Source organism: Anarhichas minor, unplaced genomic scaffold (assembly GCF_050575085.1).
Source record: "Anarhichas minor isolate MPS153535 unplaced genomic scaffold, ASM5057508v1 ptg000017l, whole genome shotgun sequence".
Classification (NCBI taxonomy): domain Eukaryota; kingdom Metazoa; phylum Chordata; class Actinopteri; order Perciformes; family Anarhichadidae; genus Anarhichas; species Anarhichas minor.
Genome location: NW_027466463.1, coordinates 15,808,162 through 15,834,363, shown reverse-complemented (window position 1 = coordinate 15,834,363; position 26,202 = coordinate 15,808,162). Strand labels below are relative to the sequence as shown.

General features: G+C 45.6%; 2 protein-coding genes across 3 annotated transcripts in view; one reads left to right on the top strand and one right to left on the bottom strand.

Moving 5' to 3' along the window:
* The window catches only part of LOC142951357 (uncharacterized), a 35,986-nt gene extending 22,455 nt beyond the window's left edge, over positions 1-13,531 (top strand). The window contains exons 3-10 of one of the 2 annotated variants that reach the window (XM_076092860.1): positions 2,720-2,864; positions 3,874-4,080; positions 7,295-7,509; positions 8,916-9,046; positions 11,086-11,213; positions 11,670-11,787; positions 12,271-12,273; positions 12,877-13,531. In XM_076092860.1, the coding sequence (XP_075948975.1) occupies positions 2,720-2,864; positions 3,874-4,080; positions 7,295-7,509; positions 8,916-9,046; positions 11,086-11,213; positions 11,670-11,787; positions 12,271-12,273; positions 12,877-13,057 (1,128 nt within the window). In that variant the 3' untranslated portion in view covers positions 13,058-13,531. The remainder of the gene's footprint in view (positions 1-2,719; positions 2,865-3,873; positions 4,081-7,294; positions 7,510-8,915; positions 9,047-11,085; positions 11,214-11,669; positions 11,788-12,270; positions 12,274-12,876) is intronic. The other variant, XM_076092859.1, reaches the window with a different exon arrangement.
* A 1,644-nt stretch (positions 13,532-15,175) lies between these two features.
* zranb1a (zinc finger, RAN-binding domain containing 1a) lies at positions 15,176-25,346 on the bottom strand. Its single transcript, XM_076093927.1, has 10 exons — positions 25,043-25,346; positions 23,736-24,605; positions 20,921-21,108; positions 20,031-20,184; positions 19,101-19,172; positions 18,127-18,325; positions 17,652-17,772; positions 16,833-16,962; positions 16,342-16,571; positions 15,176-16,097 (listed from the first exon to the last, which is right to left on the bottom strand). Exons 2-10 carry the CDS (start codon positions 24,565-24,567, stop codon positions 15,882-15,884), a joined length of 2,142 nt encoding a protein of 713 aa, XP_075950042.1. The 5' UTR covers positions 24,568-24,605; positions 25,043-25,346; the 3' UTR covers positions 15,176-15,881.
* Positions 25,347-26,202: the final 856 nt, after the last annotated feature.

Below are 26,202 nucleotides of genomic sequence, written 5' to 3'. Positions count from 1 at the left end.
AGAGTCTTGTACGGCGGCAATGCGGTGTAATTACATTGGCTTGTAGAGGCTCTTTATTGCTTTTTATGCAGCGCAGTGGCTGCAAAACAATATATGGCCATGGAGATGGGTATCACCGAACCGCTATCTCTCCATCTGCAGACGGAGTGAGAGTCGCTACAGCTTTCCTCTCGCTGTTTTTATGAAAATGGGACATATTAAAAACAACGCATTTGCATAGAGATCAATTCAATCAAAGACCTTGGGCGGTGAGGAGAAGGGGGGGAGGGGGGTAGCGGGTAGCTTTTTGTTTGTTTTAACACTGCCTTATCAGGAAAAACATGATTGTAATGTTCACCTCGCCAGCATATTCAGCAGTTCCCAGTAATAACTTGCAGTCTAGATACCCAGAGGGCTGGTGTAGATTGAAAATGTCCAATCTCTTCTTACTGCGGCACGGATGCCGAGATGCAGCGCTGATAATTCAGGGAGTTTCAGTGTGATGTTTTCGAGGCCAGACACCAGCTGCCACGCTCTGCTCCATCCACAACAGAAACTCATGGGACAGACTTGACACGGGTGGAATAAGAAAAGGGCCCGGGGTTATGTCGGGTCCTCTACCCAGTAGTCCCTTATTTCTCAGGTGATTTGGGCATGATGAAACATGCCGAATACTGATCAAGATCCAGTTACGAAACCACTTGAGTGCGACCAAATCCCGCACGCAGCACCTGCGCTCCAGCATCCAACATTCTCACAGTTGTCGTGTCTCACAGTCACGTGTCAAAGCTGGATGACGTATGGCATAGAGTCAACATCGGCCACATCGTACGCTGCCTGACCGCTCATCCAATTGTGGTGTTAAGATTATGGCTGCAACTAATGACTGGTTACGTAGGTAAGTCGATACAATGTCAAAAGGGAAACAGCTTGCCTGTCATATTATATGTATATATGTGTGTGTATATATATATATATATATATACATATTGCCATGTTAGCCTTATACACACAAAGAATATCTTTCTTAAACGGTCATCTCCCTTTTACTCACATCTCTGCTGTACTGCTGAAGTGCTTTTAAAAGGTGCAGTCAATCAATAAAGGATCATAGCTTAATAACTTAATAACATACGCCACTTTACTGCAGGATGTTGTTCTGCAGTCTTTTTGATCAGAGCCATGTCGCCCTTTAAGAAGTGCCAAAAGCTAAAAAAGCAACATTTTCAACTTCCCTGCCGGGTGGAGACTATCTGTTCTCATCCCCACCGCTCACCAGTGGGATGACTTCATAGACATAAAATGCCTCCCCAGTAAGCCGCAGAGTGAAACACACTCTCACACACACACAACCTGTACAGTACTCTTATCACCAAATCGAAACTCCTTTGCAACAGTATACTGCTGTCTCTCATGGCCAAATGGGGGGGGAAGGACTCGCTGCTGCCGTGTCAGAAAAAAAGCGCAGGCTTCCTTTAGAAATGATAGCCGTTAAAGGCAATAAGGCTTTGGTTACAGTGGAGAAGTGGGATATGGATTGGGTCTGAGTTTCCATTAAAGTAAACTACATTCAGAGTGGATTTCCCCTAAAACGACTCCCCAAACACAACACTAAGGAGAGAAGAAGAAGAGTGTTTCAACCTTGAACTAGTATCTGGAAGGCCTGTCTACACTGCTCTAATAAAAGCAGTATGGAAATTCAGAGCTAATCTGCTAATCACGTCAGCGCTAATGCAGTTTGGCTGGAGGTAATTGCAGAGCTGTTATTTAGGCGCTGGAAGAGGCTGTGGCTGATACGGAGGGCGATATTTTAAATCCACATCGGAATGAATCACAGGTCGGGTCACCTTGTCCATGTCGGGTAGCAGAGGAGCAGCGCTTCACTGTGACACCCTCCTGAGGTCAGGACTGATTGAGACTCTTTTTAATCCTGACATTTGCTCAGGTCATGTGGTGAGGAACAAGTGATTTGATCTCCGCATGAGTGTAAATTGTGTCACGTAATTCCTAAACTGTGACATGTGTTTTTTTTTGTGGACTACATGACTTAAGATAAATGAAGTAGTCCATGTATATGTCACAGACCCTCTCATTGATTAAGGATAGTTTGTGCAACAGAAAAGGTACCAAATTGCCGCATTTACCGTGTTTAACACAGAAACACAGTGTAACACTAAGATCTGCAAAGCAGCACTGCTATATGAAATCATTGTGGAGAGGTGAAACATTTTATCACCAGATGTAAATGGGTCAAAAGGTTTTCTGACCCGTCGCATGCTATCATCTCTTAAGGTTTATCCTGCAATCAGCAGCTGCCTTGACCTCTCTCTCTCTCTCCAGACAATTGCCCAGATCCTTTTGTCCATAAACACCCTCAGGCTCCGAGTGTAATTGTGATGACCATGCGGAACCGAAGGCCCCTTGGAGACAATTTAATGACTTGTTCCACTTCGGCGCAGGTCTGTGAAAGGACAGTGTGTCAGTGCTGCTGGGGGGCCATGTGACGTCTGTAGTTCCCCTCGCTGTGAAATGTGTCCGGAGTCCCGGCAGACGTGATTTTCACGGCTCCTCTGGAAGGAATGCGATCTTGTGATTTGTCACGAGTTCTGATGAACTCAAATGGACCAACGGCCACGTTGTATGCATTGACCACATGAGTGAATGCATGAAAAAAAGATCAACAAAAGGGAGGCACATTAATAAATAGCATAACAAATACACTGTGCATGTGTTTCTACAGGTGCTCAACGAAGCAGTGGGAGCCATGATGTACCACACTATCACCCTCACCAGAGAGGACCTGGAGAAGTTTAAAGCCCTGCGCATCATTATACGCATCGGCAGCGGATACGACAACATCGACATCAAGGCTGCTGGAGAGCTGGGTACGAACCCACGCAACCACTGCTAGAACATAACCAGTGTACTACTTGTATTGTGTCTAGTGTTCTTCTGTTCCATGTTAGTTACATATGAAACCTCGGCCACCAGATTTAGGTGAATGTCGAGGGGGTGTTTCCTCACGCCGCTACGATGTGGTATGCCGAAAATTGCAGCGATGGGGGGGGGAAAAAAAGGGGACACAGTAGAAGTCAAAACAAGATCGCACAGTTGAGAGTGAGTTCGCCCAAAAAGGGGGACTGCTACGGGACAGCATGTTTACCGTTTCCTTGTTTTTTTTATTTTTTTATTACAGAACGGTATCAAGCGCTGAATTATAGACTCAGATGAATGGTGGACATCCCACTGTGAGCCAGAATGTTCAAAGACACGGAAAAGGGGAAGAGAGCGGAGAGTGAACCACCGCCCAGGCTTATATCAGCAGGCGTGTGGCTCAGACAGCCCTTACAGTTGACAAAGCTGCCATTTTCCTGCCAATACGAGATACTGTGTCTAACTGCCACCCACTCACGGAAGGCGCTCTGCCTCTGCAACGCAGGAGTTAAAAAGCTATCGTGCCTGGAGAAGGCGGCGCTGATATGGCGGCCTGTTCTCGGGGAGAAGAAAAAAAAAGGGCCATTGATCGAGCTCTGGCTATTTTTTTCCGCCGTCCAGAGATGGGCTGTGCTGTTACTCTGAGATACAGAGTGGGATGAGGACATTAGAGGAGAGCGAGGGCAGGCAGAAGTGCTTAAGTGGCGATAATGGAAATCTTTGTGTTGTTGGAGGATATAGGCGAGGTAATACCAGAAGGTCAGAGGCTCTAAGACTCTGAAGGTAACACAATTATGAGCGTTCTAGTGGAGGATATCTTGACAGAAAGTGTCTAAAACTTGCTTTCTTATGCATGTGCTCATAATTGTAGATAGTCGGGCTTTTCAGTGATTCATTATATACTGTTATTATAATTATAATATTGACGATCTTGATTAATCTTCACCGTCTTTTCTTCAGGCATTGCTGTGTGTAACATTCCCTCGGCAGCTGTGGAGGAGACGGCAGACTCCACCCTGTGCCACATCCTCAACCTTTACCGGCGAAACACCTGGCTCTACCAGGCTCTCCGGGAGGGCACGCGGGTCCAGAGCGTGGAACAGATCCGCGAGGTGGCGTCCGGCGCCGCCCGCATCCGTGGCGAAACCCTTGGCCTCATCGGCTTTGGTTAGTATCATGTATTCTGTAGTTAGTTTACCTTTCATCATATTTCTGTTTTCGTCGCTCCCTTTCCTTTCCCCCCCGTTCTGTGTTTTCATATCCTCTCAGCGCTCGGTGTGCTTTCTGTTTTCCTGCCCTGATAAGGTTATTTTTTTTCTGCCTCTGCCCATCCCATTATTACTTCAAGGTTGTCTGTTTCGCCTCCCTCCGGGCCGGCTTCCTCTTCTCCGCCACACTGTTCTCTCTTCCCACCGCTCTAATGCTCACCATTATATCGCCATTATTCCCTCTTCTTCTGTTTTCCGACCCTTCCTCTCCGTCACTGCGGCCCCTCGACACCTTGCCCTGCCATAATCGGGCCCCTCACGGTAGACCGGATTCTGCCTGTGTGTGTGTGTGTGTGTGTGTGTGTGTGTGTGTGTGTGTGTGTGTGTGTGTGTGTGTGTGTGTGTGTGTGTGTTTGTTGCACTGTGTTTTCCCTCCCTGCACCTGTTTTATTGCCGATTGTGTGTGTTTGTGCATCATTCTACCCTGTCTCAACATTAGTGGGCTCACAGAAGCTTTGTCTCCTCAAAAGCCTTTCCAGAGTGCCACCTTATCTCTGTGTCCACATACAGTCCCCCCCCCACACACACACACAAAAACACAACATCCTCCCCCTCCCTACAGGTCCCAGACAGCCTCCTAGACTTACTGTGCCCAAACAGCAGGACCTGGCAGGGAGAATGCCCCCCCCTCCCCTCAAATCTATCTCTTTCTCACCGAATCCTCCCACCTCCAGCCTCCTCTCCCGGTCTTTCTGGCTCAAGCCGTCTCCAAAACAATGTCCATTGTCAGCGGGAGGTGGGGGAGAGCGAAGGCCTCCTGGTGTTTGTTTGTGGGACTCTGCACATTCAGGCAGCTGCACAACTCTGCAGGCTGCAAACACACAGAATAGAGAAAGAAAAACATCTGGCTCTGGGGCGACAAAAGACTCCGGAGTACTTCAAGTACCAGCCACGCCAATGTTTCAGGCATTTACACTTTTAAAATAAGTGCTGCTGCAGAATTCATTCATTTGTAATTGATTTTGCTATTATTCCCTAGATTAGCTTTGTGCTATCGATGAGAATTCCCTTTACTTCACGTTTCATACACATTTTAAAGAAAGGCCTGCTCATCAGCCTTAATGGCACACGTGTGAGATCAGAGGACAAAGAAGAGAAGCAGTGATGCAGAAACATCCTGAACACGAGCGGTGAAGTTGGCACTTAGATACGAGTCGAGTGGGTTTGGTCGATTTGACCTGATCATGTTATCGTTCTACAGATTTCTATTGGTTATATAGGTTAATTCCTCACATTTGAAACTATAAAGAATCTTCACCCAAGGTCCACTTACACAAGCTCTAGTCGGTGCATAGTTAGGACCTTCACCGACGTATTCTGTCCAGGAGAAATCCACAGCGACAGCACAAGAGCCAAACCAAACCATCTTTTGACTGACAGCTACACACACATTACCTTTTTTATGAAACACACACACACACACACACACACACGCACACTGTTTCACACGAGCAGCATTCTTTCCTTCAAGATGGCCTTGACCAATCACCGCCCCCATCTGCAGCATCGCCACCGGGTGGGAAAGAGTTGATTTCACAAATCTTTGTGTTGTGGCCCTCACATTTGATTGTCGTCCTCGTCCTTTGACTGTGGACAAATGAGCAACACAAAGCAAATGTCTGCCACCCAAAGTTGTGCGGCAGACCCTCTGGCAGAATATATTCTCTCTTTTAGTGGCATTGATCGGTGTGGGAAGGTAGGGAGGCTTAGAAATACAAAAAGAGGAGACAAACGGTTTTGATTCTGCGCTAGCGCCACATGAAAGGAAAAATCCACACAAAACCACTAATAGTTTTAGTTTCTAGTGCTGCAGAACAGAATTGTGAATTAGAGATACTTGCAGATGTAAACACTAGAGTTTATTGTAAATCTCTCGAAATCAAAGAGATGCTGTTTCCCTCTAAATCCACCACTTTACAACAACTGTCTATCGACCACACGGGCAGAAAATCAGCAGAGATCAAATCAGGTTGTGCTTCAGCCACAAGACGACCTGGTCTGTTTCAAACTAGCATAAAAACTCACTCCCGTGCTGCTGCTGCTGCTGTCTGCACTTACAACCAGCAGCTGAATGCAACAGGTTCATGCTTGCTGTGTGTTGTCAAATGTTATTCTGTGAAATATAAGAAATGAAGTAATTGAAGCAGAAGTACACAGGGCTATTTGAGGAAAAAGTGCATCAAGCACTTTGGGAGAGATGGATTTTTACAGAAATCAAGAAGTTGATTGTAATCCCATCACCATAATGGAACAGAATGGTCTGAGTGATTGCGTAAGTATTCTAAGGAGTCTCATATTGGCTGAGATTGAAAGAGGAGAAAGCCTAAGAGCAGGACATAATGCTCCATCACAAAGAGAGGACTCTGAGAGTGTAAAGGACTTTTATCGATCCTGTTCACCAGCAGCTGCTGCTGCTGAGCAGGGGCCGGCCTCTCAGCCTACACAACACATGGCTGTGAGAGACGGAGGAAGAGCCTCAGATGCTGCTGGTTCGCCGTCTCGCAGTCTCCACTGGAAACCAGTTGCCTCACTTTGTCCTCTCTTTGAGAAAACGATTTCTCCATCATGACTCCACCACTTATCAATCCTGAACCATTTTCTTTCTGACAACAGCAAAGCTCTCGCAGACATAAAAAAAAAAAAAAAGACCTCTTAACGTGCTAAGTGAATGAAATTGCTTAAAGATGGATGGCTTTATTGGTTAGATGTTCATTTTATGCTGTCTTAAAACTATTTTTATAACTCACTCTTTCATGCTCGTAGTGTATTTAGCAGGAATGATGTTTAATGCATTTAGTAGTAACCATTATGATGCGTTTACAGACCTTTATTTCCTATTTAGTCTATATCTTTTGTGTCGATGTATGCAGATGTACTCCCTCAAAAATATTGATTAACCAGGAACAGTGCCCATGATAAAGTAAATGTGCCAGAGTTATTATCTTAATCGTTATAGTCCTAATAAATGCAGGTTGTGGTTTAGTTGCTGGTCCTTTCTCTTGATGATAACACAAACTAAATACCTGGATTGTCGATGTCATGTGTTTGCCTCTCTGCTCCTGTGTTTGACTGCACATAACTAAACATTATTCCCTTTCTCCGCGTGTCCTCAGGTCGTTCGGGCCAGGCGGTGGCGGTGCGCGCCAAGGTTTTCGGCTACAACGTCATCTTCTACGACCCTTACCTGCAGGACGGCCTGGAGCGCTCGCTGGGCGTCCAGCGCGTCTACACCCTGCAGGACCTGCTCTACCAGAGCGACTGCGTCTCCCTGCACTGCAACCTGAACGAACACAACCACCACCTCATCAACGACTTCACCATCAAACAGGTGCATTAGCAGTACATGCAAGACGTGTCATCCACACAGAGCCGAACAGCTGTGATGTGGCCTGGGCTTAATGCAAATGCTATCTAGCCGGTAGACACGCAGAGCTGCTGCCTGCCAGCAGCCTTTCCTGCCCGCACATTCCCTGCTCTTTATCTTAAGCTCCGCCAAAGCTGGACACAAATTCATTCCTTTGCTCTGTCAAATGCAATTAGCGCCAGCCCACGGCTACAGCAAATATATCGACTAGGCCGCGCAGCAGGGGGGCTGCGAGCACCGCGAGGGGAACGTGCTCTGTTCTCTGAGTCTATAGCTGCCTGGGGCGACACCTGCAGGGGAGCCGGGGGAACTACACCGGCTGAAGAAGCATCTCCCTGCTGTCGATTCTCCCCCCCCCCCCCCATGTTGCCGCTCACTGATTTCTCTTTGTCTTGCCTATCGCGTGCCCTTCTTTCTGCCATTTGCGAGTGGCAGAATGTGATGAGGCTAGCATAAGTGGGTGTAAGGTAATAGCTTAACCTAGTTAACTCAATTTCTTTTTCAAAGCTTAATATTCTCAGCTGCCTCTTTAAGTGCCGCAATGAAAGAACTCTTTCCTCTCTTTCCTCAACCAAAAATCTTGGCAGTCTCTATCGGCTCTCAGCAAGTGGAAACGTGTGTGTGTGTGTGTGTGTGTGTGTGCATGTTTGTGTGTTTCTGTGTGTGTCAAAACCACCAAGACCTAATAAAAGACTGCCTGCCAGCGTAAAGGCTTTTCATGCCCCTGGATTTCAGCTTTTGTCAAGATTAAGGGATTACTTTCTTCTGAGCATATTCATTTGATTTTTTTTTTTTTTTCTCTTCCTCCCTCTTATACTTTTTGTTGTGGCTTTTTTTTTCTTCCACACAAGCAGCAAGGGGTGGTGGCGCTGCCTCATCTTTCAGCTCACCCCTCATCCTTCATTTCATCTCCTGGTTTGGGATAAAGATGTTCTTTATCCCACATCTGACAGTATGTTTCCCAGCTGCTGTCTGTGTCCCAGATCTCTCAGGTGTCAGGCACAACAAAGGTGTCGCAGGCGTTTTTTAAATTCTCAATTTCTGTCCCGTGTAATACGTTTCAAGGCTCTCAAATGCAGTCATCCAATCCAGATTTATGTGCCGCGTTAGATCAAACCGATTAATTCGACTGTCGGGCTGACAGACGCACACAAACACCCACATCTGGTCTTTTTTTTATGTCTCTGCGCCGGCAATATTTCCGGGTTGTCCATACGTACGTCCATCTTTCTATCCGTCCAGCCGTCTCGGTCTGCTGAATGCAATATCTGAGGAGCGCCTAGAAGGAATTTCTTTACCTTTAGCACACCTTGTTTACTACCTTGTTTATTTGATTGTATGTATGTGTGTGTGTGTCTTGTGCACCACAGATGCGTCAGGGCGCGTTCCTGGTGAACACCGCGCGGGGAGGCCTGGTGGATGAGAAGGCATTGGCCCAGGCGTTGAAGGAGGGCAGGATACGTGGTGCTGCCTTGGATGTTCATGAGACGGAGCCCTTTACGTAAGTATACACACACACACACACACACACACACACAAATCCCTCTCAAAGGGAGACAGATGAATGCTTCACTTAGAGAGACAGATCCAGACAGGGGAATAGATGGGTGTGTAGGTAGGGAACGAAAGCAACAAATGACACCCAGTCAAAGAGACAGAGAACCTTAAACAGCCGAAGAGAAAGAATGTTAGACACACAGCCAGAACACAGCAGACATATGACAAGTTAAAGACGCCTCATACTCTTCTCAAACGCTCCTCCAGGGCTCTGAAGTTAATGGAAGTCAGGAGATGGCGAGAGCTCCGTTTATTCCCATTAGAGGAAACTAAATACAGCTAAAGGTGCCGGTGGATGGTTTGGTGTGGAGAGGAGCAACACTATACACTCTTTAGACGTACAAGCCAAACGTTTTCCAAATGAGAAAATGCTTGTAGGAAACCGTTTAATTTAACATTTGTTAAAATCAAATTTTACCAAGATTGCTGTCGATCATCATCAGTAATTATTGATTTGAAAACGTATGAAAAATGTGATCCCATAACGAGCTCAAACGTCGTACTGAATGTCACCCTGTAAACATTTAGGCATTCATCACGGGCTACGTTTGACTTTTAGCGCCTTCACCTCCTCCCTCTTGGCCTGCTGTCTCCTCACTGCAGCTTTGAGCTACAATCTCCATTTGCACTCCTGCTCCCACCAGAGGGCAAACCGCTTGATACACCTGCCGGTTTATTCACCTTTCTGAGAACCATGTTCCCCCTCTCAGGGGGTGACTGCTGGGGATTGTTGTTCACGCATCAGAGACAGTTAGCTAGTTTGGAGGCTGCTTGTTTCTGGGCCGGATGCTCAGCTGACCGTGAAGACTGAAACTCAGCCCGACGAAGCTGGAACTCATGCTCCGCTGACCCAATATGTCAACAGGGGGAATGTTTCATAACTTTGGCCCTCCATCCCACTGATTCAGGGCGCCACTGAGGCGTTACACACCACACACACACACAACCAGGCTAGGTGTTACAGGAATAGAGGAAGAGGAGGGGGAGCTGGATCTGTCTTTCAGTGCCACATGGGAGGACAGAGATGAAGGAAAGGACGTTTTGGAAAAGGAGGAAGAAGATTGTGGCATGTGTGAATAACAAGATCTGACATTTTCCTCCCATTAGCCTTGTTTCCAGATCATTGTCATGCAAATTGTATACCAAAAAACTGAATAAGAATTGGTTGAAATATGAAATGAGCTATGCACATGAATGAGCTTTGTGATTGCTCCAATAAAAATAAACGTATTTGATACTTTCACACAAAGCAAAAGACAAAGAAATGCCCCTGGCAGTATTTTAATGCACCAAGTTGCATGGCTCAACGGACACATAATATCTACTCCTCAGAATATCCAGTGTCACTGTTCAGCTGTCGGCTCTAAAATGTAACAACTGTGCTAAACTGCTCTCATTTATTTGACAAAAAGCACTCTCTTTGCCACTTGCCATTCCTCACATGATGTTTTTATGACAATTTTACCATCACGAGAGCATTAAAAACTAAACGATCCCCTCCAGACATGTCATAAGACATCAAATACAAATGCTTTGAATAATAATTTGTGTCAGACATGTTTTTTTTCCACAGAAAACTTCAATTAGTTACAAAATAAAATAGTTACATCAACTCCTACCTCATTAAAAAAAAAGAAAATCCGGAATCTATGAACATGCAAATATTGTTAATTTGATTCCTGCTGGTTTCTCTGCTGTGAAGTCTGTTCTCAGAGAAAGTTTCCTCTTCAGCAGAATGTGAAAACAGACAAAGTGTCAAACTCGGCTCAGTGAAGCTCAAACATCCAAATATAGTAACAACAAGCAAAACACATTTAATGGAGGAGGGCTGTGGTCTCATATTGTATTCATCATAATTCACAAAGATAAGAACAACACAGCTTTGGTTACCCTTGCTCCTGTGTCTTCTATTCAATATTTTATCAACATTTGTCCCTTTTCTCCATTTTTCTCACCCTCTGTGTGTGTGTGTGTGTGTTATAGTTTTGCTCAGGGCCCACTGAAAGACGCTCCAAACCTGATCTGCACACCTCACACAGCCTGGTACAGTGAGCAGGCCTCTCTGGAGATGAGGGAGGCAGCCGCCACCGAGATCCGAAGAGCCATCACCGGTACGCAGCCACACAAGCGGATTTATTATCTGTTCTTGTCACGTCTGACAAAACACAACATTGAGTATTTGTCCGACCCTCCACTGCTTGATGAACAGGCCGCAGCCTCAGCCTGCCATGTGACCTGTTGCACGTCTTTCTTTCCCAGATGTCACATTTCCACTTCAATAGGCCCCGGGTAGCCTTTATTAAATCTGGACCTCTTAATAGATGTCATCGTTAGCTCCCCGACTCAGAGCAGAGCCCAGGGGCCGGCCTACGAGAGAACATCCAGATTGTTAAATAGTCTTAATTTGCATTAGTGTATCCAAGTCTGATATACTTGTGTGTGTGTGTGTGTGTGTGTGTGTGTGTGTGTGTGTGTGTGTGTGTGTGTGTGTGTGTGTGTGTGTGTGTGTGTGTGTGTGTGTGTGTGTGTGTGTGTGTGTGTGTGTGTGTGTGTGTCTCATATGACAGGCCGTATCCCTGACAGCCTAAGAAACTGCGTCAACAAGGAGTTCTTTGTCACCACGGCACCGTGGGCAGTTATGGATCAGCCAGGCGTCCACCCTGAGCTCAACGGCGCCGCCTACAGGTAAGGACTGAACATGCAGATGGCTAGCAGATGTCGCCTTTCCCATTTTAAGAAAAAAAGAAAAGCTGCCCTGCATTATTTTAGCATTGTGGATGTAGAACATGTAGCTACTTTATGATAGATTATTGATATATTGTTATCAGCATTTACTTTTCCTTCTTGCAATGTTAACAGGAGCTCACATTTCATGTTGACCCCCCCCCCTATATTCATTGTTTAAAAATGTATTTTCTTAAATTGCTTGAGGACAGTTTTTAACAAGTTATCAATGAACTCAGTGCTCTGCTGTAGACCCTAGTGCCCTGTACCCTCACTAACTGTTCTCTGTAGTGGTAGAATGGTAATTCTCTGCCCACCTGTGGGCTCTTCCTGAACTCAGCATGTCCGCCTCCATGTGTTTCTTTCACGCAGCCAAGTGAACCAAACTCTTCCTGGCATAACAACCGGTGTCCCCCACGACAAAATTATTGCCTAGATCAGGAGCAGGTAAATACGACCATCCGGGACAACAGCCTCTTGTCTGGAGGTCCCGGATAAGACCCTCTCACCTGAGCTCACATGATGTGTGTGTCCCCCCCCCCTCTATGATTCCCCAGTACTCACCTGTTTGACTGAACACAAAGTGGAGATGGATGGTAGCGAATGTGGGTTTTGAGTTTCTCAATAAGCATGACACGAATCCATTCAGATGCAGTTTCACGGATGGAGTCATGCTTTGTGATTTCCTTCTTAAGGGGTTTTGGGCAACTTCTGTTGGATTTAACGTCTCTGAGCTGCATTATCCTTTCCCCTTCCTCTGTGTTGAATGTTATTGTACGGAGCACCTCGGGTTCACAGTGGGAATTTGTTTTCTGAACTACTTTTACAGTAATATACTTTTTTATGACTTATCTCGACATACTATAATATCACTTCTTCTCCCCCTGTGGTGCGAAAGAGCCTTTAGTATCACTAGACTTCAGCTTTGTTCAGATAATCCTGTCTTTCAGGATGTTGAGTATGTGGGCCAGCCAACACATTGGTACACGACGTGCACTTTGGGAGTCGCACTGCCCGTGACACTAACCTTTGACCTTCCTCCTTCCCCAGATACCCACCGGGCGTAGTTGGAGTGGCTCCAGGTGGCATCCCTGGGGCGTTAGAGGGCATGGTGCCAGGTGGGGTGCCCATCGCCCACACGCTGCCCTCTGGTACACACCCCTCCCAGGCCCCGTCGCCCAACCAGCCCTCCAAACACGGCGAGACCAGAGAGCATCTCACCGAGCAATAGCAGCAGAAGGGATACAAACGACAACATCTCATCCGACGTGTCGACACTCAGAACCAACCAATCGCAAAGCAACCGACCAACTGGGACCAAGAGACAGTGAAACAACACAAGCGGCCGACTGTTAAGTCCGTCAGCAACTGGGAACAAAGGACGTGTTCCGGGGAATTTGTACTTTTAATGTTTTAGTTTCTACTCTCTGTCTCTTTGGGTTCAGTACCGACTTTACTCTTTGATGATGCTGATGGTTTTTTTTGTTTTTTCTTCGGGACATGCCTATGATTGTGGACACAGAGTCGAGTGTTTTTAGCGCTCCGGGATTACCCGATGAGACTCTGTCCCGCCCCGTACACTTCAGAGCTCATGGGAAACGTAGGCCCACATCTCAACACACCAATGGGCGAACAAGAGAAAAAAACTTTGGCATCATGTGCTACTGGACCTTACCCCCCCCCCCCCCCCCAAACTTCCTCCTGACCCTCCCCGCCTTTCCTTCACCCAGCTCCAGCCCTCCTTATGTAACTGTGTTGTTTAGACCCCTCATTATGCCTCACAAGAGAATTATTGTTTTTTTTCTTTCAATCTTCTGTGTGAATGACTAAAAATGGATTACTATATATATTTATCATTCGTCAAACAAAAAAAGTTCTAGTAATCTAGTGTGGGTTTTAACCCTTTCCTGGCAATAATGCAGCTGTTGCAGTTAGAGGATTTCACCACTTGAGGGCACTTATAATTATACACAGTGTGGGGGATTTCTTCTGCACTTGTGACTGTTGAGACCATAAGTTGCTCCGATACATGTCGTGTGAGTATTTTTTACGCTGTAAACACTAAACAAACATTCACTTTATACATTTGATTGTAGCTGAATTTTGACATTAAATGGATTTAGAGGGAGCTGCCAGCTAAAGTATTTAACTTTCCTCTTTAATTAAGAGGATGCTGACGTGTCTGTGTGACTGAAGAAGGAAACATTTTTTAGAATCTTAAAAAGTAAGTTTGGTGCGACGCATCTGAGTCTTCTGTTGTCAAACGGACATTTCTGATGACAGCTAATCGAAACCTTAGTGGCAGCAGCGCACAGATTGTGACCCCCCCCCCCCCCTCCTCTCTCCTTTGAGCACATTTCACACTGAAGACAGGAAAGGGTTAAAGCAAACTTACTTTCATTAATGACTCAGGAAAACACTTTTTTGCAGATATTGTTTATTCCCAGAATTCTGTCTTTGACGAAAAAAAAAAAAAAGCTCAGACTAATGTGGTTAGTCTGGATATTTTCTCTCCTCCCTCGTCCTCTCCATTGTGGTATTTTTATATACAAGGCGCATCCCACGTTTTTGGTGTTAAAGAGTTTTGAAGAGTCCTGTTAGATTTGTATTGCCTAGTTAAATGTTCCTATAACCATAGTCCTATGTGATCCACCCCTCTCTCTTCTCTCCTTATATTTTCTTTGTTCAATCGAAGGCCAGGTTCTTTGGGGCGTCCTGTACTCTGTAAGAGCAATAGCAGAAGAGGCAGCCAGCAGTACGTTTTTGTTTTTAGTGTGAGTATTTGTATTTGTTTCTTGTACAAGGTGAACATTTAGCATTCAGTGCAGTTCAAATAAAAGATATGATTCTGAGAACCAGCCGTCTGTACCAGCATGATTTGTCACACGTTTTGTCTTGCATGTTTTATTAGCAGAGCAGCTCCTGATGATACATTCCTTCAATGTAACCTTGCATTATCCGTGTACTTTCATCGTCACAAGGGGGCGCCAAATTACATATCAGCTTTCAACTGATGCCATTGAAAATTAACATTTTAGTAACGATGGAGAGACGTTCTGAGTCACTGGATGCAGGAATACAAATCTTTGAAAAACACTCTTTTCAAACAGGCTTCCAATTTGGACTATATTTAGTTGTCAAATAAAAACTATGACCCGGTGTGTTTTCAAACAGTAATTTCAGCTACGGCAAGAAAAAAAACAAAGTTCATTCTCAATTCAAATCTGAACGGCACAAGAATGAGAAATTTGAAAACAAATGCAAACAAAAGGGGATACAAGTGAGTCAAATTTAATATCGATGCACTCTCTAGAAAGAGGCAGAGTGTTCGGCTTCTTTTCCCCACCAGCATCACCAGCACCCATTCTAATATGACATCGAGCTATTGAATCACACGTAAAAAATGTCAGTAAACTTGTACGTCCTCTCCCCTCACAGAATGTAGGTATCATCTGTGCAAAATAAAATACTTCAAACGGACCACAGATTAAACGGGGGGGGGGGGGGGGGGGTAGAACAAAGGAATCGCCTCTGCGCGCTAAATCTCCTACATAAATAAATAAATCCAAAACATCAGAAGGGGTCTGCAGAGGGATCGGCAAAAACAGGTGCTCTTTAAACCTTAACATACACACAAAGATCAGCATCCTCTGCTTTAAGCAACATTTCTCTCAGGCAATTCTGTCAATTAAAGTTCTCATCTAGTGCAGCTTCGGGATTTTCCTTAAATACAGAATATTTTCCTATAAATTCTAGTAGTTCCATCAGGTCAAGATAATTACTTTGATAACAAATGAGGAATCTGAGCACAGGAAGGCAAATAAAGTGGACTTGATGTGCTCTCATAGGAGCAGTAATCAGGATTCTGTTTGTTGTTGCTGGTATCTGTTTCTGTTTCTCTATCACGGAGCTCACACAACACATGCATTATTACAAGTTAAAGATTTACATTTTGGGAGGAAAAAAAACAAAAAAAAAACTGAAATATAGATAGTACGGTTCTCTCCCAGAGCCTACAGTGTCCAGTCTCAAATTCAGGAGCACTCTCTTCTCACTCACTCGTCTTCATCCTCCTCTTCCTCGCCGTCGGACAGAGAGGCACAGGGGCGGATCTGGCGGTATCTGTCCAACCACTTCTCCACCATCTGGGTGACGAGTGGGTGGTTGCGCCGGCGAGAGCTCTTCTGCATGGCGGCCAGCATGCCTCCTTCTGTCACGCAGCAGTCCAGCCACTCCCTGAGCAGCTTCTCCTGCTGCTCCTCGTTGCCCATCTGAGTTGCAGACAAACATGCAGTTTAATTGTTGTGATATATTTAAGATGTGAAACCACAATCCGAAACATCCACTGAACAACAGGCATGCTGGAAGCAATTTGTGGTAACTTAGCACCATGAACTGAACATAATGCTCATTGTTTTCACTCAGTATTTAGGTCCCAAAAGTATGTTGTTCTCAAATTACAAGCAGACGCAAAACAATAGCGCACGGCTCAGATTTTGTAGTATCAGTCCCTACCTCTTGCGCAGACAGGAAGTGAATGTGCAGCAACTTCCTCTCACTGTCCACCAGTGGCAAGAAAGTGACCGTGACATCATCGTCAGTATTGAGGTTGGCGCCCGCACCGCGATTGTCGTAGCCGTCGTTCTCCATCGCCACCAGGGCCGAGAAGTGGCCCCGCGTGTAACCTAGAGCGATGGGGCTCTTCCAGCAGAAGCTCTGCTCCCATAACAGAGGCAGGTACACACCTAAACACACAAGAAACAAGTAAGACCAGCTGAACCTCTGTACGGCACAACACTGAAGAAACCTGAGGAGGAACACGTCGCACAGCACATCAAATATGAAATATCGGCATGGCTAGATGTTACAAGAGGCCGAAGCAGAACATGTCAGTTACTAATTAGTGTCATGCTTTGAATAAAAGAATCACTCAAAATGAAACAGCATCACAGTCCTTTTATAAATGACTACCACAATCTCACAAGCCCATCCAAATGCCGCCTCACCTTGAAAACGAGTGTATCCTAACGTTTCCCCGCGGAAACTTTTGTAGTATTTCACTCCGTAGACTATGATCGGTCTGCGAAGAATGTGTGCGAGAACAAAAATGTGCGTCTGCTCCAGGCTGGCCCCGGGCTGAGAAGAAGAAGAGGAAACGACATCATACAGCGTTTGTAATCATCTCTGCAGACGAGGTAATCACGTGGTAGCTTCTGCTGCGTTTGTTTGTACGGCCGGCGGAGCGGCTCTCTGTGCTGAACGCCTGTCATCACACGGTCACATGACGGGACGTAGTGCTGCTTCAGCAGCCGAGCAGATGAGCCGTCTGTCAATCTATAACTCCATGTTAGGGTATTAGAATAATTGCTTATGTCCTCCCCGTCATCCACCTTCTAACTGCGTCTCCCGTGCAGTTCAACTCTATTCACTTTTTATAGAAGCAATAGGAAGAACAAAACAAGGAGGCGTGTCCGTCTCCCCAAAACCACAAAAACGAGACCGAGCTCAGCTCGTCCTTTTTGTGCAATAGGAGTAGAAATAAGGAGGTGAACTTCCTGCATCTATTAATGTGTGCCAGGCAGTTTAATTATCTTCCAAAACCAATCAAAAGTCAAAATCATTAACTTGGTGGCATTTCTACGACGATGACATTTGAATTCGTCGGCGAGAACGCATCAATGGATGTATTGTACTTTCAAAGTGTTACTCCCACTTGCACACTCCCTTTACGGACCGACCACATGGTACTGGGCCCTTCTCTGTCCTTCGATCGATAGCGAACTTGAGGAGGGAAGTCAGTAATCCAGGAGGAAGCTCATAATTACCTGGCTGGCCAGAGACAGGATGAAGGCCCAGTCCTCCTGCCACTGCTCTTCTCTCAGGGAGAAGTGCAAACCGAAGCTCTGCGAGTACCACGACTCCCACTCCTTCCAACGCGTGTAAAACCTAAAAGAAAGTTATAAATAAAGTTCATTTGAATCAAATTTCAAACGCAATTTCTCACTAATGTCACCCTGGTTATAGACCCGCGTATATATGTAAAGAATAACCACATGAAACTAAATAATACACATTAAAAGGAGAACATCTCTTTCATGTGTCACCATCGCTAAGTAATCAAACCTCCTGTATTTGACCGTGTGAGGAAAGTATGTAAATATCATTCAGAATACTCGGAGCCAGACGTGCAAGTTCATAAAATTGCTGTAAGATTCAAAAACATTTAGTATAATACTTTACAGTATCAGTCATGAAGTGTTTCTTGGATTATATGACTATGGGGACTCTCGGGTGTCTTACCAATGGGAGCAGTCATGCAGGCAGTCATGGAGGGTCTTGCGGAGAACAGAGTCCTTGTCGTAGATGCCCCAGGTGGCCTGTAGAACCGAGTCCAACAGACAGTCTCCGGCTGTGCGGTTCCACAAGGCGTACAGGCGACTGTCCAAGCGCGTGCCCAGCTCCAGAGACCAGTTGATGACCGGAGATTCCTCTTCCAACTCTACACACAGACAGAGACGATGCACGGGTGAGGGGCGAGGGTAGGGAAACGGTCACGTATAAAAACACAAACATTCTGGGAGAAGTTTGGGTCTTGAAGAGATTTTATGCTACAAGATTCCCAGGGATTACCTGGGATTGATATCTCAAAAGAAAGACATTTATCTCTTCAAAATCCTGATCTTGAGTGTTTGAGATATGCAACCGCTGCAGCTAATCGTTTGGGGAAACAAATGCATCGCATATCCTGCTTTCCAGCATTTTTCTTTTCTCCTAAAATATTATAAACGCAACTTTACGGATTCCTCGGCTATGTTTAGATTCACTGATAACAACCACACGGCAACATGCAGAATATTAATGTATACATTCATTCAATCATCCCAGCTCAGGCACATTGTTCGGGGCCGCTATCGTCGGCTCAGAGAGAAAGAACTGGTGCTGAAGCGAGCGCCTCTCCACTGACCTACTCCCAGTGTGTCATTGTTCTGTGCACCTCCCACCAGTAACACAATTTGCGGCGGCTTAAATAGGTCACAAGACTCCTCCGATACCTTCAGTACAACACACAGACGCACATGTATGATCACAAGCGCGCGCACACACACAGTCAGAGTGCAGTCCTGGGAGTGAGGGAAAGTATTGAGCCCAATTAACCTAATTAGAACGGGTATATAAGATGAAGCAGGAGGTGGAGAGCTGGTTGTTGGTTTTTGTACATGAATCACAAGTAACCCGTGTCCTGTACACATATACACATGAATAATCTTTGGTACCTTTCTGCACATCTCGATCCAACACCTCATCGAAGAGCTTCTCTTGGACATCAGGCGGCAAGTCCTCTATATCTGCAAAGAGATACGGGGAAAGATATTGTGTTTTGACTCATCATAACCCTAATGGTGCACGACAGCGAGGGACACCGAGACGCTACAGTAACGACACACAGGGATGTTCTTTTCAATTCCATCCACTGGCTGACATTTTGTCAATAGAGCGCTGTAAACACAAGCTCTGTACGGCATGTTGTGTTCCTCTGTGTATCGAACTGTGCATATACAAAAGCCAGAACACTGGTGGCTATTCTGCGGCTCAATAGTGAATGGCACTGGCTTTGTTTGAGAGAGAGAGAGAGGGGGGGGGGGGGGCGGACAGACAGAAACAGAGGGAGAGCACCCTGCAGCTGGCCTCTGGCCAAATTCGGTCTGCAAGGAAATACTTGGCATAACATGAAAAAAATCAAATCTATCAGTGACGCCTGCATAATCTTTCATCCCAGCGGCACCGGCAGCTCAGAATCAGCACACAACTGGTAGCTGTGAAAGCAAAGTGCGTGTCATTTCAGTGAAGACATTACGCCACAGGGACAGGACACTGAGCTGCTGTTTCTCTGAGCAAGGCTGCACAACAACGCCAATTCTCCACAGACGGGTGTGGGGGGGGGTCGAGATCACACACTGAAATGCAGCGCACAGTTTAGAGGACACTTCTGCAGATGGCCATGAAATTTAAGCATGAATACAATCCCCAAAAATCACCAAATTACTTAATTTTCCATTCTACCCTTGTAGAATAAATGGCAATTTTCATCGAAGGACCTTAAAGTCAGTGGAGGTCTTAGAGTGCACATATGCACGGAGGTCCAATAAGCCACGTGCTGTGCTCATCAAGGAGTCGGGGGAGGGGGGGGGGGGGGGGGGGGGCACCTGCAGGCAGGGTGAAGGTGACCGGGTCAGTGAGGAAGTAACAGGCGAAGTCTCCTTTGCGTTGATGTAGTGACGCCGCTATCTCCCGGCGGATCTGCTCCGTCAGCTCGGGACACACCATGGAAGGGATGCACTTAGCTGCCTGCTGGTTCACCTAAGAGACAAACGCACAGAATCATTGGGAGTTAAAGAGGCAAATACATCAATATATGCACGATCACATACTTGTGATGCATTTAAATCATAAACATTTATGTATATATTTGTCCAAAGGATGGGCAATATGGACAAAAGTTGACAGGATTTTATTCAAATGTGATATTATTTTCTATATTGAGGCTGAAATTCTTTCTGTTTCACAGTGCAGCCTTCCCTAATCATTGCTTGGCCTCCTTGCAGACCACATCAGCTCTGTGGCATCAGGTCCATTAGGAACCAGCGGCAGGACTGCAGCCAGGCTGATCCTCCACCTAATCCTTAAAGTGCACTTCTGCTGTATTTAAAGGCATTACAGGCATCTGCTATATATCCTCTACTCTAGCGCAGAACTATTACAGGCCGACGTGGTTGTTGAGGCGAAGAACAGAGGAGCGTCGCAAATACAGGCACACTTCTGACCTTTTGCTTTTTAATAACCAATTAGATTGTCAAACTTTGTATAATGCACGCCTGTAAAGACAGTCACAAGAGCGCTGGTAGTTTACACCATTCTCTTTTATAAAATTTAAATCTGATACCACTACAGATTCTGCTGCGTAGTGCATTTATGTGCATTCAGAATTATGTGTGTAGAGAGGGTTTAATCAAGGGACAACCAGCCCAAAGAAAGATGGAAAACCCTTAATTCCAGTGGGGGTGGCGAAGACGAACTACATCTACAGCATGCGTACCTCTGTGAGCAGGATGGCTAGCATGTCCTGCCTCTGGAAGCGGATGGCCAGATGGACCAGAGTGAAGCCGACGTCAAACGCCGAGGACCGGTTGAGGAGCTGCACCTCGTCGGCAGTGAGCTGCCGGGCGATGTCACCGCCGGACGACTTGTAGGCTTCTATTGCAGCCAGGTCTCCCTCCACCACGCCTGCAGCACGGGGGAGGAAGGAAGGAAGGAAGGAAGGTGAGAAAATAGGAGACAAACTGACGCCGACATGTAAAAGTGGATCAGCTGCAGTTGCTTTTCCAGGAATTCACGTACACGGGCTATCGCAGTTAGAGGGAGGTGACACTGACACTGACACACACACACACACACACACACACACACACACACACACACACACACACACACACACACACACACACACACACACACACACACACACACACACACACACACATACGATCAACGGTTGAGGAAGGAGGAACAGTGCGGTTCAGAAAAACCTGTCCACAAAGCCCTGCTGTCATCACAATGTACACTCACATGCTAGTTTATTAGGCACACCATCTCTATCTGTGAGAGGGGATTACATATTATAAACAGCATACACTCAACAGCACTACAAAACACAGCCGGAAGATCCACCATGAAGCTGAATCAAACGTCTGTTTCAAACAAAAAAACATCACAACCTTCACACAGGTTGGATTTATTGCAGGGCTGTACCAGTAATAATGCAATAAATTAGCAGCAGAGTGAATTTACCAAATACCAGTGTTTCCTGTTCAACCACATCGGCAAGGAAAATAAATTGATGTAGAAAGACACGGGGACCCTTTTAAAAACAGGCCTGCTCTCTGTAAATGGATTAGCCTGCCTCTTGGAGCAGCTCCAGCTCCATGTCCTTGCTCGTAATAGAAGCAAGACGTAACAGACAGCTTGCCTTGTTCAATGAAAGAGCTACAGGGAGAAATCATACTGCTCTTGGTCACAAGCAATCATATACAACAAATCCAACGTCAAAAGAGCAAAATGCTAAAAGAATCCACAGCGAGCTCTCTAGCTCCTGACCTCTAGATGTAGCGACGAGCTAACCCAGTGTGGGAGCAGTTACCACAGCGTAGCTCATAACGCAGAGCTATCAGAGAGCGGTGTCAGACAGAGGGCGGTCTGCGCAGATTAGCGCTCTCCCCCTCCTTTGAAAATGGTCGTCTCAACATCTGTCATGTATGAAATGAGGAGAGCACGCTGAACACCGAAGCTCTGGCTAGTTTTAACAAGAGGATGGAGGTTTGTCCTCTCCGGCAGAGGAAGACGACGGTTACCTCGAGCGAACATCGACGGGAACGTGCCGAGAACGCCTGGCTCAGAAATGATCAGAAATAGGGCGTCCTAAACATCAGGCATCCCGATCTGGACAGACGATACTATTGAGCTGTTATTTGAACTAATCAAACTGGACTTGTTATTGATATTTCTGATCATTTTCGGTAGATTTTCGTACTCATGTGTGGCTGATCAACGAGATCTTTCCAGTGTTTTATGGCAAACACACAACTCCTCACGAGCAGTACCAAACTGTAAGAATTAAAGGGTTTAAATACAGACAAATAGTATCTGCAATAGCAAGACTCGCCCACACAAAAGAACAACATTACACAAACAGAGTCTGCTTCCTTTTGTGGAGAGTACAATCAATGGGATCATCCCACTTTGGCCCAAATACAGAGCTCTAAAAAAAAGACATTAGATCAGAAACAGTAGAGCAAAGTGAAATCACGTTGCGCGGCCTGAGGAAGTGCTCGGCTATAAAGTGCTACTCGACTCAGGCACTTCCTCCATTGAAAAAACACTTTGAAGAGCCCAACTGTGTAAAAAAAAAAAAAAAAAAAAAAAAAAAAAAAAAGTCAGCAGACATGGCATGAGTAAGAAGGTGCAGCAGTATTGACAATAACATCAAATGTCTGGAACTGTCTGTATGAGGTAGATGAGAGAGAGAACGGTGGATAAACATTCTCACCGTGAGCTAAGAGTAATGTTTTCTATTTCACGACAAGAAGTCGGAAAAGAGCAATGAGTGCAAAGGTCAGGAGGACACTGATTATGTGACACACTTTGTTGTTTTTTTGTTGTTGGAGACTGGTGTTCATGTCTTGTCAAGGCTATTTCTGCCTCCTAGGGTACGCAGCACATAAGCACCACTGTTTACAGGGTGGGTTGACTGCGGGCCAGGAGAGCCTCTGGTCCCAGACGGTCCATTCATGTCCACCGGCTGGGACGCACTCACACCCTCTCAGTCTATCAAAGACACTCTCAGTGGCAGAGCCAGGGCATCTAGGGTTTCAGTGAGGAGATGGATCAAGTTCCTACTCGCCATTTGGTTACACATTTTTTTTATAATAATGCCGCTCAGCATAATTTATGCTTTGTTGATTTTACGTATCCTCTCACTACAGTCGATATCAAAGCACTACCTTGTGAAATGAAACCCTTCTCAAAGAGCTTGCCAAGCCCACGTTTTCAGAAATTCCTGTTGTACAATAATATCTAGAGTGTAAACAATAACAAGTTGTCATTCATTGGTAAAAATATTGATCACACTACTATGTAACCATGGAATTTGCAGGGTGAAGCACCACCTGCACTGTGATAAAATAGAACTAAATGTTTTGCCATTGGTTGCCTCTGACTGGATTACCTCGCTCGGTCATCACTGAGCATGACATCATGGAAGAAAACGAAAGGCTGCTGTGACAATAGAAGTGTTGTTACAAGGAAAATTGGTACAAGAACATGGCTGACATGTAATAAACGTATTAAAAACTCACCTGCACATGCGTTGAGGAACAGCCAGTCTGTTTTCCTCATGCGATTTCTGATCTGCTTTAGCTTCTTGAAGTCGACTTCTTGCTCCTCTTTGCTGCTCATGGCTCCAGCTGCAAGCTCGATCCTCTGGAAGTCCATTTTGACATTGTCTTCCCTCTTGGGCATTGGAGGGGACCTCCTTTGGCTCTGGCCTCCGCTGCAACTGCCCCTCCATCGAGCCCTGTCCTGTTCATTTATCATGGGTGTTGGCTCTGGAGACTCGGCCAGCTCTATGGCTTCCTGGTTGTTGGGCTTGGGGCGGTCACAAACCACACACTTTGTGGTTGTGGGCCAGTTCTGGTAAGTGCAAACTGTGCATGTCCAGTGCTGCGGATGGGTGTTGAGTCTGTTTCGGTCATTGTACTCCTCACAGGTATCCACCGGAGAGTGGAGAGGAGGACGACAGCCCGCGTTGGAGCCGGAAGTCTGGGGGGACTCGGTGGGACTGCTGGTCCTCAAGCGCTGACACAGGCACTGTGTGCAGCGGAGTGCTCGGGGCCAGTTCAGATAGGTGCACATCTGGCAGGACCACTTACTGGCAATCTCAGCCATGCTGGCCGACTTGACTCTTGGCCTAGCACTGGAGTCGGGGCAGATGAGGAGGTTGCTGCCACTCTCAGTTCTGGGAGGGTCCCACCCCAGACTGGGGTCCAGATCAGGGCTGTTCTTGTAAGGTTCCTCTGTGATGATGGCACCGCTCAACCTCTGTGCACGGCACATAGTGCACTTGACTGCAGATGGCCAGTTTTCATAGGTGCAGTAGTCACAGGACCACTTTACCTTCTGTTCCGTCATCGTGGATCACTTTGGATGGTTAAACTGAGGCGATGAATCTAGTCAGATGTGAGACATAAACAAAAAGTTTCATAAATCATTTTGAAGGTCAATAAATATGATAAACTAGCATTGTGTTTTAGATACATTAATATAAATTAAGAGATTTCATGTAGTTCCATCAAGTATGTATTCCAGCACACTGTAAACTGTTAAAAACGAATTACATCTGAGATTATTAAGTGATTGGAAGATTAAAATTGCCTGCCAGCTGTTCAGTATCGTTAACAGGTCTGATTCACGTGACGGTTGGCTTTATTGTGTTGTAATGTAGGTTAACGTTAGTAATGTTTTAGCCTCGCTAGCTGTCAAGCTAACCACCTAGCATACACAGTTACCGTCGATTATAACCGTTAACAATCATTTCATATCAAGTACAAACGTGAAACATGTCATATTACGGAATATTTTAAGAAAAAATATGTAAAACTCTTACCGTTTTCGCGACTGGGCCCCGTTTCCCAAGAGCTGCTGGAAACCACAACAAACCCCAAACCCTCCTCCTGCTCTACCAAACCTTTCCCAATCCGAGTTATTTCGACCTCTTCGGGCTCTCACATGTTTACCTCCATGGACCCACTAACCTCCTGCAGAATAACCCGCACCGCGACAAAGCCTTTGTACTCCTTGAATCATGGTATAAATATGCGACACTCCATGGTTTTACATGCCTCCGTGTTGTTTAATGGCGGCGACAGCGAGACAAATGAGTAGCAGAGCCAAAATAAACGCTCGCTCGCCTGCCTTCGTCACGAATCATCTGGCTCAGCTCGCAATGCTATTGGATAAAAGGAAAGAACCGTGTTGCGTTCATGGTCTATCGGAAATATTATGTGACCCCTATTTCACGCACCACATACTGTACGAACAGTTATGAGAGGTTCAAAAGAACTGGTGGATTTGATAACAAGGGGCAGATAATGTAAATATTACGTCATTTCAACTTTCTTTATTTGCTGAGGTTTAAGCCTGCTATGTTTAGTATGTGCCCTAAAGCACAACATTTTTTAACATTTAAAAACACGGGAATATGGGACATTTGACCAAACAATTCAGAAATATCCGACTTTATCATGAACTCAAATATATTCGCTCCTTGTAGCCAAATTAGGCAAATTAATCTAGTCTACCAATCCAATCTAGAGTCTGCAAAGTGCATAGTCTGACTGCAGACCATTATGCTTGGCCCGCTGGAGGGAAGGGAGGCAGTGGAGAACCAGAACCAGGACTTCACATGGAAGACTGTCAGACCCTGCTGCAGTAAAATTAGAGGTTTTCTAAGGAACCCTGGTGCGCTGAAACACAATTGCTTTTGTTTGCGGGGACTGCCAAAATCAACACAAATTGAAAGTTCCTCGTTGTAACTTTAAGATAATAAAAAAAAGAATCTGATCGTATGCAAATTACATTTAAATTAGCATGATAACATGTCGCACAGAACTGCACACGCTCGTTCACATGAACAGTTAGAGAGAAAACTGGATTCAGCAATTAGTGCATTTAAAAAGGGCTATTCATGTGTTCGTATTGGGAAGTCAATTTATTGTCAGTGTTGCAGATGCATGGAAGCCCATTGTCACCACTGTGCTGAAAAAG

Bases quoted from the DNA above. Each gene is read 5' to 3' on its own strand.
- zranb1a (XM_076093927.1), bottom strand. From the start codon at position 24,567: ATGACGGAACAGAAGGTAAAGTGGTCCTGTGACTACTGCACCTATGAA. The intron at 20,185-20,920 runs GTACGCATGCTG...TTTGTCTCTTAG, and splicing joins TAGCCATCCTGCTCACAGAG to GTGAACCAGCAGGCAGCTAA. The intron at 16,098-16,341 runs GTAGGGACTGAT...TCTGCAACTCAG, and splicing joins ACTTCCTGTCTGCGCAAGAG to ATGGGCAACGAGGAGCAGCA.